The 22,359-nt window shown below is 41.2% G+C and overlaps 2 protein-coding genes across 2 annotated transcripts in view; one reads left to right on the top strand and one right to left on the bottom strand.

The window, feature by feature from the left end:
• Positions 1-2,188: 2,188 nt before the first annotated feature.
• Positions 2,189-22,359, top strand: part of LAPTM4B (lysosomal protein transmembrane 4 beta) — an 87,127-nt gene continuing 66,956 nt past the window's right edge. The window contains exon 1 of the mRNA XM_081071133.1: positions 2,189-2,924. Within this exon, the coding sequence (XP_080927259.1) occupies positions 2,826-2,924 (99 nt within the window). The 5' untranslated portion in view covers positions 2,189-2,825. The remainder of the gene's footprint in view (positions 2,925-22,359) is intronic.
• LOC308506624 (large ribosomal subunit protein eL31) lies at positions 7,871-8,295 on the bottom strand. Its single transcript, XM_081070334.1, has one exon. It carries the CDS (start codon positions 8,278-8,280, stop codon positions 7,903-7,905), a length of 378 nt encoding a protein of 125 aa, XP_080926460.1. The 5' UTR covers positions 8,281-8,295; the 3' UTR covers positions 7,871-7,902.

Here is a 22,359-nt window from a genome sequence, read left to right as displayed (position 1 = left end):
GCCTATTATGGGGTCTCCTGTTCTGTTACATATTGAAACTCGCAAAGGGACCCTCGCGGAAGACGCTTGTCATGTAGATTATGAGGTGAGACCCTGTAAGGGAGGAGTGTGGGGACAGAGTCCCAGAGAGCAGTTTGCAGGCTCTCGGCCTCACGTGGAAAGATGCTGGCTTGGGTAGTAGATGGCCGTCAACTGTGGCTAATTGACCGTCAGCTGTAACCAGTTAGCCAATTAGCCACTGATATAACTGCCAGCGCTGCGTTGGTTGGTCAGTCAGTTGGTTGGCAGACAGAAAATCGGACAGCAGGTTGCAGGTCGTGTGACTCCAGCCTCAGGTGAGACTATAGTGGTATGACTCCCCTACCTATGGCTCCGTGGGGGTTCCTTTTTGGCCTAGCCATATCCTGCGTTCTTATGTGGGGAGCGGAACTAGAGGCCCCGCAGGCTGCCCAGCATGACAAATGGCCCAGAGAGCAGGGTCTCCCGCACAACACTCTCTTCCTACCTCCTTTCTCCAGCCAGATTTCCTCTACCCTATGTCTCTCCTCTTATCCAAAGAAATTTAGCATCTTTCTGCAAATTTGGATCTTGAATAGTAAGCTCTCTGAAATACAAATTTCCTGAATCAGTGAGTCATTTGCCTAATGAATCTGAAAATCTGATGGGGTGAAGATGTAGGTAACTATGGGAACTTGCTGGATCTTTAGCACTCCCCATCCCAATTCTCAATTTCCATTCCTTCTCAGAGCACTAATGTGCGTCCTGTAACTGGTTAAAAGTGGCTGTGGGCATAATTAAATGTTAAATGGAAGATTCCAGAAAGAAAACTATCTCTAATGTGAAGGAACTTTGTAGTGAGAAAACAAAACAAAAACTGAGCTTTCTTGTTTAGTCTTTCTGAGTAACTCCCACAATGATTTTATTATTTCTGATTAAGGGCCCACACATGATATCTCTGAGGATGATTCTTGGGTCCCTGTGGATCGATCCAGGTTTAAGTTACACAGTAAGAATGTGACAGCTTTCACAACCTTGTAAAACTAACAAGCCCCGCACTTAAACAGTCTTATCTAACATTCCTCTTCCTTCCTATGTAGCCTGTCCTTAAGAAATTTAAATCCAACCAGTTTTTCTGTTGCTCGAAGCCTGAAGTGTAACTTTGACACGTGCTAGTAATTTAACTTGTCTGAGATGCTTGGCTTAAACAATTGATTCAAGGTGCCCAATGAACTCAAGAGTCTGGAGGCTTTGCTAGAAATAAATAATGAAGATTTATTCAAGGGTCTTAGCATTTGCAAACCAGAAACACAACTATTCAATACCCAGAGTGTTCCAAAGAAGAAAGAAAAGCTGAGGGTCCTTATAATAAAAAGCACATTCTTGAGAAGAACCAGTTCTGCATTCTTAGCCTCTGGATTAGTAGGAGATGGTAATCCTCTAGATGACTGGTGGTATGGATAATGGATGTCAGGTGGTCTGGATACATATCAGGTGGTCTGGATACCTGAACATTCTTTCCTTAGTCTTTCAGGGGGATAATCAGAGAGTTATCTGGAGGTTTTATATATATCAGGCATTGAGACAGGACTGGGAAGTTCAAAGATTTAAGTTCCCAGGCTAGTTAAAACAAGAATAGAATTATTTCCTCATACCTCAACCTACTTGATTGGAGTAATTTAGCAGCTTGACTATAGTGACTCCATTTTTCATTTCTTCACTCTATTCCTCAGAGGTTAACCTAAGACAAGGGTGCTTCCAAGCAATACACCACTTGGGAGAGCATAACCCCAAATTATCTTTCAGTATCTCTTAAAGCTCTATGTTGTGTCTTTTCTTTTTAAACGACAGTTTTTTTAATTTTTTATTTTTTATTGGGGAATATTGGGGAACAGTGTGTTTTTCCAGGGCCCATCCACTCCAAGTCGTTGTTCTTTCAGTCTAGTTGTGGAGGGCACAGCTCAGCTCCAAGTCCAGTCACTGTTTTCAATCTGTAGTTGCAGGGGGCCCAGCCCACCATCCCATGCGGGAATTGAACCAGCAACCTTATTGAGAGCTCCCGCTCTTATCAACTGAGCCCACCAGCAGCCTTCTATGTTGTCTAGCAGAGACCTTATGGGAGTAATTGGCTGGATGACTGTTTCTTCGGAGCTGCAGTCCTGATTAAAAAGGCTACAGTGAGGATGTCCTTGACACACATCCTATTTTCTGGGAAGAGATTACTCCCACAGTAATTGAGCTGGGAAGAAGAGACAAATTGCTCTTGGCGGACTCAACAGCGCTTCAGAGTACTGCAGTTGACCGGAATCACACCCTGCAGTTTTCCCTCCTCCAGTGTGTAAGATGCCAACAGTGATAGCACTGCACCAACAGATTATTTGCAAGATAAAAGTGGAAGGGGAGAAAATCACTACCAACTAGACTGTAAAAGAACCATAGCCCCGTGATAGTGTTACACGAATGACCAAATGAGACAGCGAAGGCCCGGAACTCCACGGTGGCCGACTCTGGGTCCCGCCGGTGGCGCAAGATGATTTATTAATTTAACACTGGGCTGGCGGCGCCCGCAGCTGCCTGGAGACCGCGGTGACATCACCGGCCGGGGCGCGGGTCACGTGCCCCGCCCCCTCCAGCTCCTCCTCGCGCTGCCTTGGGAGCTAAGGGTCCTGCCGCAGCTTCTCGGATCTCCGCGGAGGAGCGAGCTTGGGCTGTAGGGCAGCAGGCGAGCGGGCACGAGCCGGGCCTGAGCCGAGCGGCCGGGAGTGACGCGGCCGAGGTTTCTGCAAACTTGGGCGCGCGCTCGCGCCACAGCGCCTGCGGCTGGAACTATGAAGATGGTCGCGCCCTGGACGCGGTTCTACTCCAACAGCTGCTGCCTGTGCTGCCATGTCCGAACCGGCACCATCCTGCTCGGCGTCTGGAACCTGGTGAGCGCGTTGGGCTGCGGCGACGCGCCAGGGGCGCATCTACCAGCAAGGGGGCGACAGGATCCCGGGACCCCGGCCTGCGCCCTCGCTTATCTTTCCACCACTCCAAGTTGGCTCCTGGTTCGGCCTTGGGTTGGGTGACGCCGGCGTTAATCCTCGTAAAGTTATATTATTAGAAACTTCATTCTCTGGGCAGGCGTGCCCGTGATCGCCTCGGCTCTGCCAACCTGTGGCGAGGGTCGGGTCAGGGCCCGGAGTTGGGGGCATTTCGGGGGTGCGGGTAGGCCGGGGCGCTCTGGAAAGCCCTGAGCACAGAGCCGGCTGCGACCGCCTCGGAACCCCGCGGTTTCCGGTGAAAGTTCTCTCGGTGGCCAGAGAACTCTGATCTTATCTGCGGAGCACGTGTTTCCGTTTCTTTCTTAACATCTGGTGGGCTTTATGTTTTGATGGGTCCTGACAGCGTGGTAGGGTGACTGGGCATGTTTAGTTAACCCTGCGGTCATGGTTGCAGACCAGGTGTGCCCATTCTCTGCTCGCATCTAGCCTCGGGTTTGCTGTGCACTCGTGCGCATGTTCGGATCCCGAGTTGAAATGGTTGGGGGTTCTTGTCACACTATGTGAATGGTTACAACGTTTGTTGTAAAGCCCTTACTCCAAGAAGGGATTTGCTTGTGATTTACTGCCTTTTAGTCGGCTAGGAGAAGCCATTTTACACCCACTTACTTTCCTGCCCATTGACAGGTGGTCCTTGTACCTTTCAAGCAGACACCGCAGGCAAATCTGATTTTTCTTTTAGGTTAGAATTTTTAAAATCGTATTGGTATGGGGAGCATTGATTATCAGGGGCAGTGAGGAAACCTGGTGTTGTCCTATGCCTGCTCCAGATTGATTGTGGTACCCCTAAACTGCACCAGCATTAAATCGGATTCCCTCGCATTTCAGGTTTTGTGACATCATGATGGAGGGTTACACCCAAGCCACTTTTCAGTGAATATTACTGTATCATGAGGAAATACCTTAAAAATAGTAATAAGATGACCTATAGAACTTTTTAGTGATAATAAATTCTTAACCATCAGTTTTTTTGTTAGTTCATATTCATTTTTTTTATATAATATGGACATTATATCTAATTGTGTTATGTGCCATTTTAAGCAAAACATTTCGCCCCCAGGTATTTGGTGTTTGCTGTGCTATTTATAGTTTCAAGTTTCCTTTTCAGTGCCTTTACAGGACACAAAATAGAAATTTTTGGCCTTGAAAGCTTTCAAGATCTTTGGTATGTGTGGGTTCTTGTGCAGTGTGAATGCAGACAGAACATCAGCGTCTTGGCTCAACCCTAACTTTGCTTAAAAACCAGGATATCTCTTTATAGAAATTTAAAATTACTGTATAGCAAAAGGATAGTATATGGCTTCAAAATATTAGTGCTTTTCTTAATGATCAAGACAAACTATTTTATACAAATATCTTATGTCTTGAAAATGTTCAAATCTGCAGACTTGCAAGTACATCAGTGAATGTAATTTGTAAAATCTAGGGCACTGCATTAGGCAAATGCACTGCGTGATCTACAGGAAAAATAAATCTATGTGAGCCCCATTGTTGGCTGTAAGCCAACCAGACAGTATTGGTGTGATAAAAGGAGAGTGCTCTGCATGCTTTGTTTACTGGTGGAGACTGCTCTTTGTGGAAAGTAGTTACTGGGTGCATGTTTTAGCGTTTGGAAATATATGGGCTTTTGAAAGATATTGGAAAAGTTTCTAGCAGATGTAAGAATGCCACTTTAGGTAAATCGAATTAATGGGAAACCTGGCTTTAGTACTGATAATCTTTATTAAAAAGTCTTTTTCATTTCATAAAACAGTTTAGACTTTTTTTTTAAACAGTGAGTTTCCCTCATTCCTTTAAATATAATTTGGTTATCCAAAACTTTGATTTTCTTCTTTTTTTTTTTTTTTTTATATTGGGGAACAGTGTGTTTTTCCAGGATCCATCAGCTCCAAGTGTAGTCGTTTTCAATCTAGTCATGGAGGCACAGCTCACTGGCCCACGTGGGAATCAAATCGTCGACCTTGGTGTTAATGAGCGCTGTGCTCTAACCATCTGAGTTAACCTGCCACCCTAGCTTGGGACTTTTTGAAAGCTTTCTTTTCTTTGCCTCTTACTGATTCTGCTTCCTATACATTTACTGTGCAGTTTCAGTGTTTCTATTTACTGTGGCCCAGGGCTGGCCCTGTGACTTGGGAGAGGTTTTGCACCTGTAAGGGATGCACTCTCCTGGATCCAACTGAAATCCACATAACATATGCAAAGGTCGTGATAACCAGCTTTACCGCACCTTCCCCCTCCCCCAACTACAGGAAAACATAAAACTTGAGACCAAAGACTTGAAACCCAGTAGTTTGCAGTGATTTCCAGCAGACTCAGCCCAGCCAACCCTCCACTTTCTTTAATAAATCTATATTTCTATCTCACTCCTGAATTCTTTCACAGCCCGTGGGTGAGCAGACACAACAGAGAAGGTATGTGATTCTGACATTGCTGAAGACGTATTTTATCAAATCCAATAATCTTCCAAATTCAGATTTAAAAATAGGTGAAATACTAAAGTTATCCTGATTAAAATCAGAGCAAGGCAGGGTTACCTGCTAGCCAACATTGTCTTAGAGATGTGTTGAGAAAATTTCCTGGGACCAAGAGACCAAAGAAAGGCTGACAACTTCCATCAATTATACCAAGAGTTTATTAAGGGAACTTAACATACGAGAGGCATGGCAGGCACTAAAGGAGTATATCGGACAAGGCTGGATGGATGGGGTACTGGGGCATGACTCACCCCAAATATGGGGAAAATGCCTTACATGCTTTCGCGGGGCAGAGCAAGGACCTGTTCTAGTAGGAACCAGCACTGCTGGAGCATAAGGGAGGGGTCTGTCAGTCAGTCTCTGAGGGGATTTATGGGAAGCAATCTCTGTCTGGCCCGGATCTAGCTGGACCTCGCTTGAGGCTTCAGCAGCAGTCCTGCCCTGGAACAGTCTACTCCAGGGGTATAGTTTGATGAACGGGTGTTTTAAATTTTGATGAATTTTAATTTGTCATTTTTTTCTCTTATGGTTCATACTGTGTTTTAAGACATCTCTGCCTACAGTTGTAAAGACATTCGCTTAAAGTTTCTTCAGAAGCTTTATTGCTTTAGCTTTTATATAATACTTACATCTGAGATCCATTTCACATTAATTTTTTTATTATGTTTGTATTAAAAGGCAGTTTAATCACTTAACCTAAAAAAAAGTTGAATGATTACATAACCCATAATATCCACAAACATTTTTAGAAAGACAAGAAAGATGCTTATTCATCTTCACAGAGAATGAAGACTGACTTGTCCTGGTTTCTAGAGGGATCATGATATGAAAGATATACTTGAAGCAGACTGATTGCTATGTAGTCGTCTGAGGTTTCTTCTCTTTCTTCAATAAAACTTACCATTCTAAACTTGAATCCATTAACTCCCTCTCCTCAAATTATGAGTAATTTGCCCATACTCTAGTCTCTTTTACCACCTATCTAGACTCTCCAGCTACTTGTAGATGCTTTTGTTCCTCTTGCCACCTTAATCTCCTCGTTTATTTAATCTCCATGTCCTATTGATTTTTGCTCTACCTCCTGATTACTTCCTTATTCTGTCCCATTCTTATTCTTGCTACCATTTCCCTCATTTAGGCTCTCATTAGTACTCACTTGGCTGTTATAATAGTCTCAGAACTGGTCTTTTTGCTTCTGGCCTTGCCATCAATAATCCCTTTTTTCCATAGTCTATTATCCATCCAGTTCTCAGAGGTATTTTTCTCAAACACAAATATGAACTTGTTATCCTACTCCTAAAAACTTTGGCTCTCTATCCCAGGAAGATCTGTGTATTTCATGACCTGTGTGTTTCAAGCCAACTTAAATTGGCTTAAACAATTAACACGGAGCTGGCCACAAGTCTTTCCTCTCTCCCATCTCCTTCCGTTTCAGGTTATCCTTCTTTTGGATACAAATGGCTGCCATATTTGCCAGTTAGTTCTTACACCCTAAGTCTGGAGATTCATTCTGATTTGACAAACTTAAGTTGTCTCTGCATCCCTGAACCAGAGGCCAGGGTTATGTGATTGGAATATACAGATAAATTTAGGTCTGGAATATTCTCCTGCCCTTGAACTGTAGATTAGGAGGGATATATATGGAGAGGGATTAACTTTACTTAAAACGCCAGCTTGAGAGCCGAAGGCTGAGTAATTTCCCCAGGGAATCTCAGTTCTTATTGGGAGGAGGAGGAAAGAATATTTGGAGGAAAATGAAAAATTCTTAGGCCAAAGCCCTCATTTCTTCTGGAGTATATTTTACCATCAGGACCTGAGTTTTTCTTGGCACACTCAAGCATGCTTTTTCCCTTGTAATTTCTTTCATTGTTCTACAGGGAGTGGGGAGTGTTCTTAGTGTGTTTTAAAAAATGGTACTGGTAGTTGAAAGCATCTGTAATTGACACCAGAGATGGATCATCTTTTGTGCATATTATCCTTTTTATCATCATCCAAGTGTATTTTGGGAACTTAGTCATTCAGCAAATATATACTGAATGCCTCTTTGTGCCAAATACTATTCATAGGATAGTTGGCCATATATCAGATTATAAAGGATGAAAGAGCTCAGAGTAGCTGGTCTCATTGGCTTTATGACTTGGCCTTCCAAATAATCCACTAGTTCACTTTGAAAGTCACAGCTTGCTTGTGTACCCAAGCCTGACAGGGTCTCTTTGTATCCTGGGAAGTTCTGGTGCAATAACTGTTGATTTTTGTCTGGGTAGTAATACTAGGTAGTAAAGCCGACATCTTGTATTTGTAGAATGATTGATAATTTTTAGTGAGCTTTCACATTTATTCTTTTTTTTTTTTTTTTTGGCAGTTTTGTAACTTTATTTGACGATCAGCAGTCAGTTCTCATCCACATTAACTGTCTGTAGATTTTTGAAAGTGGTGACAGGTACGTAGGTAACCAATGTATAGAGCTTATTTGGTGAATCTTCATCCTCATTACGCTTCCTGGACAACCGCACCCGGATGCGGTATGGGACATTCCTTATTCCTTTGGCCCAGACAGCTTTGTTGAGTCTGGTGTCAATGCGTACATCTGGTGTTCCCATCTCCTTCATGGCAAATTTCCGGATCTCTTTGAGTGCCCGTGGGGCACGCTTCTTGAAACCCACTCCATGGATGCGCTTGTGAATGTTGATGGTGTACTCCCTGGTCACCACCTCGTTGATGGCAGAACGGCCCTTCTTTTTCTCGCCACCCTTCTTCGCGGGAGCCATCCTGCCGGGCCCAAGTAGAAAAGAAAAAACCACATTTATTCTTATTTAGACCTCAAAGCAACCCTAGGGTCAGGCACAGTAGGTGGTGATATGCTCTTTTTTTTTTTTTTTTTAAGAGTAACACATTTTTTTATATTGGGGAAGGGGAACAGGACTTTATTGGGGAACAGAGTGTACTTCCAGGAGTTTTTTCAAGTCAAATTGTTGTCCTTTCAATCTTAGTTGTAGAGGGTGCTGTTCAGCTTCAAGTTGTCCTTTCAGTCTTAGTTGTGAAGGGTGCAGCTCAACTCCAAGTCCAGTTGCTGTTGCTAGTTGCAGGGGGTGCAGCCCACCATCCCTTGCGGGAGTCGAACCGGCAACCTTGTGGTTGAGAGGCTGCGCTCCAACCAACTGAGCCATCCGGGAGCTCAGCGACAGCTCAGCTCGAGGTGCCGTGTTCAATCTTAGTTGCAGGGGGCGCTGCTCACCATCCCTTGCCGGACTCGAGGAATTGAACTGGCAATCTTGTGGTTGAGAGCCCGCGCTCCAACCAACTGAGCCATCCGGGAGGCAGCTCAGCTCAAGGTGCCGTGTTCAATTTTAGTTGCAGGGGACGGAGCCCACCATCCCTTGCGGGACTCAAGTTGTCCTTTCAATCTTAGTGGTGGAGGGTTGTCATGTCCAGTGCAACATGGGCAGTGAGCGTGCGAGAAGGAGCGGCATTGGGTTAGGTTTTAAGAAAGAAAAAAAACAGAGACTTAATGCATTTAAATCTCAGAAGGCCAGGGGGTCTCGCAGTCACCAGAGACTGGAGCCCCAAATTGTGCCGACTGGTGGCTTTTATTGATAATCATACAAGGAAGTGGTATTGTTTTTTACACGGTCTGTGAGACTCATCCATCATATCACAAAAGTGAGTCAAACCAACTATCTTTGTCCCCAAGCAGCCATAGTGGAAAGTCTTATGATGACTTAGGTGAGGTATGCACCTCCCTGGGGGGCAAGTCTCTCATGTTGTAACCATTTTGTTGAGATAAGTGGAGGGAGCAGAAGTTTATTGCCCTCATGACTTCTCTCACAATCAGGTGAGAAAGGAAAGCCAGAGTCAGTAATGGCTTTTCCCAGGCAGGAGGAAGGGGAGGCAAGGCTGCTTCCCAGATCTTCTAAGGCAGCTCATTGGGGGTCCCCACTCCCAGGTTCCGCCTGGCTTAGGTTGTATCTCACTTGAGATATCTTACCCGTCTTTGGCTGCAAACCATCTTTTGGGGACCAGACAGAGACATAAGGTGTAAAACATTGAGATAAGCAAAGTCCCAAAAAGGCACAGTCTCGTAGACTTTTCTTTCCTCAAGGAAAGACACTGGGGGACTGTCGGCTAGGCTGTTGTGTGACAGCAGAGGGTGCCGTTCAGCTTCAAGTTGTTGTCCTTTCAGTCTTAGTTGTGGAGGGTGCAGCTCAGCTCCAGGTCCAGTTGCCGTTGCTAGTTGCAGGGGCCGCAGCCCACCATCCCTTGTAGCAGTTGAACCGGCAGCCTTGTGGTTGAGAGGACACTCTCCAACCAACTGAGCCATCCAGGAGCTCAGCGGCAGCTCAGCTCAAGGTGCCGTGTTCAATCTTAGTTGCAGGAGGTGGAGCCCACCATCCCTTACGGGACTCTGAGGAGTTGAACCAGTAACCTTGTGGTTGAGAGCCCTCTGGCCCATGTGGGAATTGAACCAGCAGCCTTTGAGTTAGGAGCACGGAGCTCCAACCACCTGAGCCACCGGGCCGGCCCCCATCAGAACATTTTAAAGATGGGCTGGCCAAGAAATGAGTTAAAGATTGCCATTAAAGCTGTTTTGCAGGGGCGGCTGGTTAGCTCAGTTGGTTAGAGTACGGTACCCTTAACAAGGTTGCCAGTTTGATCCCCACATGGTCATCTGTGAGCTGAGCCCTACACAACTAGGTTGAAACAACCACTTGACTTGGAGCTGATGGGTCCTGGAAAAACACACTTAAATAAATAAAAAGTTTTTGTGTTTTTTTTTTTTTTTAAAAGCTGTTTTGTTAATATCAGTATTTCCGAGACCCACTTTTAATATACTGTGTAACTACCTTAACTGACAAAGCATCAAGTATTAAAGTTGTTACCATGCGTTTTGCACTATGATGTGTGTTATGTTTAGCTACATGGGTAATGTATTTGTTTTGTCAGATTACTTTGAATCTTCTCCAGGAAGGAAGAGGCCACAGTTTTCTCTTCCCACCCCACCCCCTTTGGGCAGATATATGTACTAGTGTTCATAAAGGGATACTGGTAGAAATAATGTATGAGCCCCAGCAGCATAATTTGTCCTCTTCTCAGTCCCATTGGCTCACAGTAGGACTTCTGGAGCTCTGATAAGAATTCTTAAAGAGCGATAAACTAGTTAACCCATTTTACTTGAAGCAAAATAAAAATTAATCAAAGATAACACTTCAATTGCACGTAAAAAAAACTTTAAAAGGTTTAGAATTCCCTAATTGCAATTGCAGCTTCCAAGGAAAAATTTCTCAAGGAAATATGTGGGGGCTGAAAAATGTTTGAGGAAATACAATATCAAATAATTAGTAAAAACAACATACTTTTAAAGAATGACTGGGTCAAAGAAGAGGAGAGATCAAAAGATACAGGAAAACAAATGCCAATGAAAATACATCCTACCAAAATTTTTGGGATGCATCGAAAGATGTTTTAAGAGGAAAATTTATATCATTACAGGCCTATCTCAAGAAACAAGAAAAATCCCAAATAAATAACCTCATGTTACACCTTAAACAACTAGAAAAAGAAGAACAAGTGAAACCCAAGGTCAGCAGAAGAAAGGAAATAACAAAAATCAGAGCAGAACTAAATGAAATAGAGAACAAAAAGACAATAGAAAAAATTAATGTGACAAAGAGCTTGTTCTTTGAAAAGATTAACAAAATTGCCAAACCCTTTGCTAGACTCACTAAGATAAGAAGAGAGAAGACACTAATTAACAAAATCAGAAATGAAAAAGGGGAAATTATCATGGACACCACAGAAATACAAAGGATCATGTAAGAATGAAGGACTATATGCCACCAAATTCAATAACCTAGAAGAAATGGACAAGTTCTTAGAAACATAGCCTTCCTAGGCTGAACCATGAAGAACTGGAAAACCTAAACAGACAGATCACCAGTAACGAAATTGAATCAGTCATCCAAACCTTTCCCAAAAGCAAAAGTCCTGGACCAGATGGCTTCACTAGTGAATTCTACCAAACCTTCAAAGAGGATCTAAAACCAACCAGTCCTGCTCAAATACTTCCAAAAAATTGAAGAAGAGTCAGTACTCCCTAACTCATTTTATGAGGCCAACATTACCCTGATACCAAAACCTGGTAAGGACAACACAAAAAAAGAAAACTACAGACCTATATCTCTGATGAATACAGATGCTAAAATCCTAAACAAAATTCTAGCAAATCAAATACAACAATGCATTAAAAAGATTATTCACCACGACCAAGTGGGGTTCATCCCCGGGGCACAAGGATGGTTCAACATTCTCAAATCCATCAATGTGATACATCACATAAACAAAATAAAGGACAAAAATCATATGATTATATCAATTGATGCAGAAAAAGCATTTGACGGAATACAATATCCATTTATGATTAAAACACTTAATAAAATTGGTATAGAAGGAAAATACGTTAACATAATAAAGGCCATATATGACAAGCCCTCAGCTAATCTCATAATTAATGGTGAAAAACTGAAGCCCTTTGCTCTATGTTCAGGAACACGACAGGGCTGTCCCCTATCACCTCTGCTTTTCAACATAGTGTTGGAAGTCCTCGCCAGAGCAATCAGACAAGAGAAAGAAATAAAAGGCATCCAAATTGGGAATGAAGAAGTTAAATTATCACTCTTTGCAGATGACATGATGCTATATGTAGAAAACCCTAAAGATTCCACCAAAAAGCTATTAGAAATAATCAACGAATACAGTAAAGTTGCTGGCTACAAAATCAAAGTACAAAAGTCCATTGCATTCCTATATACTAACAATGAAATCTCAGAAAAAGAAATACAAAAAACAATTCCTTTTGCAATTGCAGCAAAGATAATAAAATACCTAGGAATAAACTTAACCAAGGATGTGAAGGACCTATATGCTGAAAAGTATAAGACATTTTTGAAGGAAATTGAAGAAGACACAAAGAAATGGAAAGACATTCCATGCTCATGGATTGGAAGAATCAACATAGTTAAAATGGTCATATTACCCAAAGCAATATACAGATTTAATGCAATCCCCATCAAAAACCCAATCGCATTTTTTTAAAGAAATAGAACAAAAAATCATCAGATTTGTTTGGAACCACAAAAGACCCCGAATAGTCAAAGCAATCTTAAGAAAAAAGAACAATACAGGGAGGTATCACACTCCCTGACTTTAGCTTGTACTACAGGGCTACAATAATCAAAACAGCATGGTATTGGCAGAAAAACAGACACAGACCAATGGAATAGAATTGAGAACCCAGAAATAAAACCACATAAATATGGACAGATAATTTTTGACAAAGAAGCTGAAAACATATAGTGGAGGAAAGACAGCCTCTTCAATACATGGTGCTGGCAGAAGTGGATAGCTACGTGCAAAAGAATGAAACTGGACTGCTATCTGTCACCATGTACCAAAATTAATTCAAAATGGATCAAAGACTTAAGCATAAGACCTGACACAGTAAACTGCATTGAAGAAAACATAGGTACTAAATTTATGGACCTTGGGTTCAAAGAGCATTGTATTAATTTGACTCCAAAGGCAATGGAAGTAAAAGCTAAAATAAACAAATGGGAGTATATGAAACTGAAAAGCTTCTGCACAGCAAAAGAAACCATCGACAAAATAATGAGGCAACCAACTGAATGGGAGAAGATTTTTGCAAACAGTGTTTCTGATAAAGGGCTAATACCCAAAATATACAAGGAATTCATGAAACTCAACAACAAAAAAACAGACAACCCAATTGAAAAATGGACAGAGGACCTGAAGAGACATTTCTCCAAAGAGCATATACAAATGGCAAATAGACATATGAAAAAATGCTCAACATCGCTAATCATCAGAGAAATGCAAATGAAAACCACAATGAGGTATCACCTCACCCCAGTCAGAATGGCTTTCATCAACAATACTAATAGTAACAAGTGTTGGAGAGGCTGTGGAGAAAAAGGAACCCTGATACACTGTTGGTGGGAATGCAGACTGGTGCAGCCGCTATGGAAGGCAGTGTGGAGGTTCCTCAAGAAATTACGAATAGAATTACCATATGACCCAGCAATCGCTCTCCTGGATATCTACCCAAAAAATCTGAAAGCATTTCTCTATAGAGACACGTGTGCTCCAACGTTCATTGCAGCTTTGTTTACGGTGGCCAAGACATGGAAACAACCAAAATGTCCTTCAATAGATGAATGGATAAAGAAGTTGTGGTATATATACACAATGGAATACTATTCGGCGGTAAGAAAAGATGATATAGAAACATTTGTGACAACATGGATAGATCTTGAGAATATAATGCTAAGTGAAATAAGTCAGACAGAAAAAGCAGAGAACCCTATGATTTCACTGATATGTGGTATATAAACCAAAAACAACAAAAGAACAAGACTAACAAATGAGAAAGAAAAACTCATAGACACAGACAATAATTTACTGGTTACCAGAGGGTAAGGGGGTGGGGGGTGGGTGATGAGGGTAAGGGGGATCAAATATATGGTGATGGAAGGAGAACTGACTCTGGGTGGTGAACACACAATGGGATTTATAATTGATGTTATACAGAGTTGCACACCTGAAATCTCTATGTAATTTTACTAACAATTGTCACCCCAATAAATTAAAATAAAAAAGTGAAAAAAATTAAAAAATAGAAAAAAAATTTTAAAAAATTATAAGTAAAAATAAGCTTGAGCTTACTTCTTTCTTTTATTAACCTTGAGCTGGTAAAAGTAAATGGCTTGTGGTTCCACGTGTAGAGATGGTGAATATGTGGTACTATGGTAATATGTAGCACATAGTAGGTACTGACATTTGTGTTGACTAACAGCAGAAGGCTTAAGGGTTGCAAAAATGGAAGCATAGGTTGGAAAAAAGGAAGCACTTACGTGGTCACCTATGGAGGGCCAGATGGGGTGCATCAGAATTACGCACTTTTTTAGTGAGCCCTCAATCTTCCTGGACCAGAGATAAGATCTTTTCAATGCCTTAAAGTTGAATGGCTGATTCATACCAACTCAACTCATAGTAGACTGACACATAAAACCAGAATACCAATTTATTAACATCCAATGGGGAAATACAATCGTCATTGAGTTGAATACTCCTATACTTAGGCCTCTCGTATTTCTTTACTTTACAGGACACTAAATTATGATTGTAGAATGATTTGAGTACTTAATACCTATTCATGAAGACAGCCTGATAAGTCCAACTTCACAGAAGAGGTAACATTCAGGACTAAAAAGATCAAGTCTCCAGGTGGTGACTGTGTGTCTTCTTCCAATATACTTAAAGAGAAGGGTTTGGTTCTTGAAAAGTCCTTTGCTGAAGTCTCAGTTTTGATTATCCCACCCTTGACCTAGAATTGCTGGTCTAGGAGTTTTTTTCTCTTCCTTTTTAAAGTAGGATTAAAGTAGGAGTCTTTGATATATTTTCTGTTGTGTTAATATTTACTTTATCCTCTGGTTTGTTATGGTATAGATAAAGCTACTGTAACAAATGCATACTTAATATAGTTTATTTTTCTCATGTTAGCAGTCCAGCAGGGTTGGCAGGCTTGTTATGACATCCTAAATGTGCAGTGGCAGAGCAGCCCCACCAGCTTTGGGTGGCCTCTGAGTGGCCTTGCATAGCAAGCCTGCCAACCCTGCTGGACTGCTAACATGAGAAAAATAAACTACTGAAGCATTAGTAGTAGGATTCCTTCAGTGCTACTAAAGGGGCTGCTGCTTTTATCCTCACCTGCGTGGCTGGAGAGAATCCACCAGCACCATGTTTGTGTTCTGGCCTACTAGAAGGGAGAAGGGGCACCTAGAGGACAAGCAACTTTAGTTTTTTAAGGATGTGAAATGGAAATTGTACACATTGCATTTACTTATATCCCAGTAGCCAAAAATAAGACATATAACCTAGCTGCAAGGGGCACTGGGATATATTTTCTGTAGCTGGCCATTAATGTAACCAGATAAGCCTATTACTATGAAAGGGGAGAATAGATTGGGAGGGCCTATACTAGTCTGGCAAGCCACAAAGGGCAGCCTTCTTTCTAAGATCCTGTGCCCAGTGAGCAACCCGTACTAACTACAGGTGGCTTTCATTTCAGTCTGCAAAACAATATTTGTTAGTTCTCAGTACTTCAGTTGTCCTCTCTAAATTGGAGTTAATAATTCTAAAAATAAATAATTATTAAAAGGTATCACAAAACAGTTTAAACAAGTTATAGAAATAGTTATGACTATGGGTGAAACTAAGTAGTTTTCAAATGTGAATGCATTTTTCCCAAGGTATGCTACATGAATGGAGTTTTTAACTGCTTAGAATTTTTTAAAAGATAAAATGAAGGTTACATGAATGGCCATTTTAGTATGAAACCACATACAGTTACCTGTATAAGACATGAAATGCAGCTAGCTTATGGATCAGAAAACTGTAACTGCTTCTAGATAAGGACTTCCCATCTCAAAAGAAAATCATAGAAAATTTAAGTTTAGAAGGTACATTGATGCTTATCCATTTTCTTTCTTCTCTTCTTCCCTCCCTCCTTCCAGTAATGTCTCCTTTAACAAGATTTTGAGAACTTCCTGTTTTTTAAGAACTGTGCTAGGTACTGGTGATACAATGGTAATTCAAAATAGACTCCGTCCTTGCCAACATGGAATCTCTAGTCTACTAGAGGAAATAAATATTAATCAGTGATTAATATATATTAATGTAATCTTGCAAATAAATATTAGAACATAATTGGTAAGTACTACAAAGGAGAATGTATGGCATTGTGACAAGACATATAGGAGAGTTTGGGGATGGAGGTGGCAGTGTTGGTGAGCCTGACAATCTTTGTCCTTATCTGGAGAAATTAATCCACTTACGTTAACAGTAATTACTAATATATTAGAACTTATTTCAGTCATCATTTCTGTTTTTCTCTCCTTTGTTGCCATCTTTCATATTGACTGAATTTTTTCTTACCATTTTCCCCTATCTGCTATTTTGGAAGTTATACTCCCTTTATTTCTATTATTTTAGTGGTCCATACAGGAAACTTTGATACATATACTTATCAAAAAGTTTAGAGTTAATAGTATCTTGCCTTCCTTTTGAACAATAAAGGTTCTTTAACTCCAGTCATTTCATGTGTTTTAGTGTCTTTTTTTAAAGTTCCCCAAGACATTAATCTATATAATAATCAATGTTAATTTAGAAATGTTTATTAACAATTACCCAATTGTGGGTAATTGTTCTTTTTTTGCAATCAATATAATTTTTATTTAAAAAATAGATATTTTAATACTGAAAATGTGGAAAGTGCACAACCCATCATTTTCTTTTCTACCTCTGACTTGCTGTCTAGGACCACTACCCTTGTCTATAGTATGCATTTTTAAATATTCTTTAGTGAGTATGTGTTGGTGGCAAATTCTGATATCTGTTCTTTGCAAATATCTTTACTTGGCCCTCATTCTTGAAAAATATTTTTGCTGGATATATAGTCCTAGGTTGATAGTTATTGTCTCTTTTATTGAAGCTCTCATCCTGCTGTCTTTTATACTTTGCTACTGAGAGGTCAGTTGTCATTCTTACTGATTTTTTTTCTGATTCATTAGATCTGGGGTGGATCTTGCGGTTGTACATCAGTAATAAGGTCTGTGTGATGACTGACGTTACTGGTCTGCAGACCACATTTTTAGTAGCAGTGGTTTAGTGAACTCATACATTTCTGAGGCTGAACTCGTTAGGATCTTGCCTATATAGTTAAAACTTTGACTATTAGTTTTTATTCAAAAGATACTGCATGGAATAACTAACTGATGGCTTGGTGATAAGAGCCAAAGTATAGTTATAAGGAACAAACTTTACATTAAAAACAGAGAAATGCCATAGAGCTTTTGTGCAAATGTTTTAAAAATTAAGTCAGTAAATTACAATAGGGGACTTCTTTTGGTTTTTTTTTTTTTTCAATCTAGTTGTGGGTCTAGTTGTGGAGGGGTCTTTTGATATTTTTACCTGAAAATATTTTTTTGCCTGTTTTTTTCCCCATCAGCAGTTTAGAAATTAAATGGGAGTTTCTCCAATACTAATCTTAATATTTATTCTAAAGTATATAAACAAGAATAGAATATTAAAGATATTTGTGTATTTACATTAGTAACAGTAATTTACTAGATAATCTTTTCATTAATTTACTTTGACAATAGCTACTACAAATGATCTGCAGAGGCCATCTACTTTTGAAGTAATCTGATACTTTTTTTTTTTAAATGATAGTAACAATATTAGATGTTGATATCATCTTCAAGAATGTTCCATTACTGGGGCAGCCCGGTGGCTCAGGCGGTTAGAGCTCCATACTCCTAACTCCGAAGGCTGCCAGTTCGATTCCCACATGGACTAGTGGGCTCTCAACCACAAGGTTGCCAGTTCAATTCCTTGAGTCCCCCAAGGGATGGTGGGCAGCGCCTCCTGCAACTAAGATTGAACTCGGCACCTTGAGCTGAGCTGCCTCTGAGCTCCCGGGTGGCTCAGTTGGTTGGAGAGCATCCTCTCAACCACAAGGTTGCCGGTTCGACTCCTGCAAGGGATGGTGGGCAGCGCCCCCTGCAACTAACATTGAACACGGAACACGGCACCTTGAGCTGAGCTGCCGCTGAGCTCCCAGATGGCTCAGTTGGTTGGAGAGCGTCCTCTCAACCACAAGGTTGCCAGTTCAACTCCCACAAGGGATGGTGGGCTGTGCCCCCTGCAACTAGCAACGGCAACTGGACCTGGAACTGAGCTGCGCCCTGCCCTCCACAACTAAACTGAAAGGACAACAACTTGAAGCTGAACGGCACCCTCCACAACTAAGATTGAAAGGACAACATTACTTGACTTGGAAAAAAGGCCTGGAAGTACACTATTCCCCAATAAAAGTCCTGTTCCTCTTCCCCCCAAAAATCGATTCATAGTAATGACTACTTATGGCATATATTTTATGAATGGAAAAGTGAAAGCATTATTCAACAATTCAGCATTATGATTACAAAACATTTTTGTGTCTAAGAGATGGTTAGATTATAATAATATATCATTGCATTTGAATTAAATTTGACAGTTGACTATTTAAGGAATTAACTATCAAGTTTAACAGATTTTATTTTAGAATTGCAAACTTTCAATTTTAGAAGTGTAATTTTTTTTGTCTTTAATTTCTAAATTTGTTTTTGTTTTGGGGTGTATTGAATGTACTGCTATTCTGTTAGAAAATTTTAGCTCTAAAGTACGATATAACAAAACTTGAATGGAAAGCAAAGTTTATATTCTAATGGTTATATGCATATCAGTACTATCTCTTCACTTTCCTTAGTAAAGACATTCTGTTTTATGAGTTTCACTTCTGGTGAACAGCTACAGGAATAAAGTATTTTATATATTACAACTAAACAGGAAGTAGTAATACAATCACTTCAGTTTTTCAAACTATATTGACCTTAGTCCCAAGTTGTTGGAATAGGATGGTTACAAATAGAGACTAATACACCTAATGAATGGAGCATATTAGAACACAAAGAGCACCATGTTTGCTACACTAAAAAATTAATTTAGCTATTTTGCACTTTATATTTTCTCTTTTCCAGATGCTATATTTTCTCTTTTCCAGAAGCCAGGCTTCTAATCCTCTAGTACTTGATACTTTTTTTATGAACAGAGTTTAGGTCTCAGTAGTCCATCCTAAACTAGGCTCTGGGCTAGGCCTATCTCTTCACATTCAGAGATCCAGTATGTTTTTTTTTTTAAGACATACTTATTCTTCTTATTCATGTCCACCCCCACTCCCACGTTTCCCAAAGGCCATTCATTTGCACAACATTCCTCTTTCTGGTCTCTGTTAGGGGACCATCCTTTGCCTCCTGTCCATTGTCCAGACATCTTTCTCATTTATCATCAGGACCCTGAATTCTAAGAGTATATAATGATGTCTCAGCCTGAGAATGAAGTTCAGGATCCAGCCAAGCCCGTTCACAGAGATACTAGGATTGCTGCTGCTGAGGTGGCAAATCTGTTTCATTTTGCTTGCCAACCTCCTGTCGCATTGAGAGTGGCTGTCTGGAACACTCCCTTGAAAAGAATTCTGAGACTGCTGCCAGGGGACTGGTTGGCAGAGTTGGCCAGGGCTTGTGAATGTAAAGTGGTGACTTCCTGGGAGGGACCTGGGTTACTGGAAGGAGCATGCACGGTATTTAGAATCAAAGGAACAATGATTGTATCTCAGCTGAAAACCATATGCTCTTGATCAGGTTTTCTCTGAAGGCTGAGAGTCACCTGTTAAATGGTGTGATAGAGGAGTCAAAACTGCTTTACTAATATAAAATAATACGTATAGTGGCTTTTTTTTTTAAAGATTTTATTGGGGGAAGGGGAACAGGACTTTATTGCGGGGGAAAAGTGTGTACTTCCAGGACTTTTTTTCTAAGTCAAGTTGTCCTTTCAATCTTAGTTTTGGAGGTTGCCGTTCAGCTTCAAGTTGTTGTCCTTTCAGTCTTAGTGTGGAGGGCGCAGCTCTGCTCCAGGTCCAGTTGCCGTTGCTAGTTGCAGGGGGCACAGCCCACCATCCCTTGTGGGAGTTGAACTGGCAACCTTGTGGTTGAGAGGACACTCTCCAACCAACTGAGCCATCTGGGAGCTCAGTGGCAGCTCAGCTCAAGGTGCCGTGTTCCGTGTTCAATGTTAGTTGCAGGGGGCGCTGCCCACCATCCCTTGAGGGGCTCGAGGAATTGAACTGGCAACCTTGTGGTTGAGAGCCCACTGGCCCATGTGGGAATCGAACCGGCAGCCTTGGGAGTTAGGAGCATGGAGCTCTAAACGCCTGAGCCACCGGGCCGGCCCTGTGTAGTGGCTTCTTAATTTACATTATCACCCATGAGGAAGACATGCTAAAGTGATGGCGCTGTGGGCTGCAAGGTCAGTCAGAAAGACTTCATTGAATTTGGGGTAAAAAAAAAAAAATCTCTACTGTACTTTTTAAAAATTTGCCTATTGAAATGGGGCCTCTAGGGCCTACCCAGTGGCTCAGGTGGTTGGAGCGCCTTGCTCCTAAGACCCAGCTTGCTGGTTGGATTCCCAAATGGGCCAGTGAGCTGCATCCTCTACAGCTAAGATTGTGAACAACAGCTCTCCCTGGAGCTGGGCTGCAGTGAGCTGCTGCAAGGCTGCTGTGTGCTGCCATGAGTGGTGGCCAGCGAGAATGGCCGGCAGCAGCGTGAGTGGCTGGCAGCTGGTGAAAGTTGCCCTGAGCTGCTGTGAGCAGCCCACCAACGACTGGAGACTGGCTGCTTGCGGGGGGGAGGAGCACAAGGCTCATAACACCAACATGGGCCTGGGAGCTTGTCCTACACAACTAGACTGAGAAACAACGGCTTGAACCAGAGTGGGGGGGGAGGGGAGAAGAAAGGGGGAGGGGAAAGAAATGATGTATAACTTCCATTTTACTGTTTAAACTTTTTATCTCACAGTATGTAACTTGGAGACTACCCTTTGATTTCTAACTTCCACAACTTAAAATGTTGGGTGTAGTTATAATCTTAACTCAAAAGACTAGCAAGAGTGGGTCATTTTTATGCTTTTGTTTCTTTGGACTTTGTCTTTTTTTTTTTTTTTTAGACTTGAATATTTTTTTTTAATTAAATTTATTGGGGTGACAATTGTTAGTAAATTTACATAGATTTCATGTGTACAATTCTGTATTACATCATCTATAAATCCCATTGTGTGTTCACCACCCAGAGTCAGTTCTCCTTCCATCACCATATATTTGATCCCCCTTACCCTCATCACCCACCCCCCACCCCCTTACCCTCTGGTAACCAGTAAATTATTGTCTGTGTCTATGAGTTTTTCTTTCTCATTTGTTTGTCTTGTTCTTTTGTTGTTTTTGGTTTATATACCACATATCAGTGAAATCATAGGGTTCTCTGCTTTTTCTGTCTGACTTATTTCACTTAGCATTATATTCTCAAGATCCATCCATGTTGTCACAAATGTTTCTATATCATCTTTTCTTACCGCCGAATAGTATTCCATTGTGTATATATACCACAACTTCTTTATCCATTCATCTATTGAAGGACATTTTGGTTGTTTCCATGTCTTGGCCACCGTAAACAAAGCTGCAATGAACGTTGGAGTACACGTGTCTCTATAGAGAAATGCTTTCAGATTTTTTGGGTAGATATCCAGGAGAGCGATTGCTGGGTCATATGGTAATTCTATTCGTAATTTCTTGAGGAACCTCCACACTGCCTTCCATAGCGGCTGCACCAGTCTGCATTCCCACCAACAGTGTATCAGGGTTCCTTTTTCTCCACAGCCTCTCCAACACTTGTTACTATTAGTATTGTTGATGAAAGCCATTCTTACTGGGGTGAGGTGATATCTCATTGTGGTTTTCATTTGCATTTCTCTGATGATTAGCGATGTTGAGCATTTTTTCATATGTCTATTTGCCATTTGTATATGCTCTTTGGAGAAATGTCTCTTCAGGTCCTCTGTCCATTTTTCAATTGGGTTGTCTGTTTTTTTGTTGTTGAGTTTCATGAATTCCTTGTATATTTTGGGTATTAGCCCTTTATCAGAGGCACTGTTTGCAAAAATCTTCTCCCATTCAGTTGGTTGCCTCATTATTTTGTCAATAGTTTCTTTTGCTGTGCAGAAGCTTTTCAGTTTCATATAATCCCATTCGTTTATTTTAGTTTTTACTTCCATTGCCTTTGGAGTCAAATTCATAAAATGCTCTTTGAACCCAAGGTCCATAAGTTTAGTACCTACGTTTTCTT

Source organism: Rhinolophus hipposideros (assembly GCF_964194185.1).
Source record: "Rhinolophus hipposideros genome assembly, chromosome: 13".
Classification (NCBI taxonomy): domain Eukaryota; kingdom Metazoa; phylum Chordata; class Mammalia; order Chiroptera; family Rhinolophidae; genus Rhinolophus; species Rhinolophus hipposideros.
The sequence above is the reverse complement of the archived record's forward strand: the minus strand, read 5'-3'. Positions and strand labels throughout refer to the sequence as shown.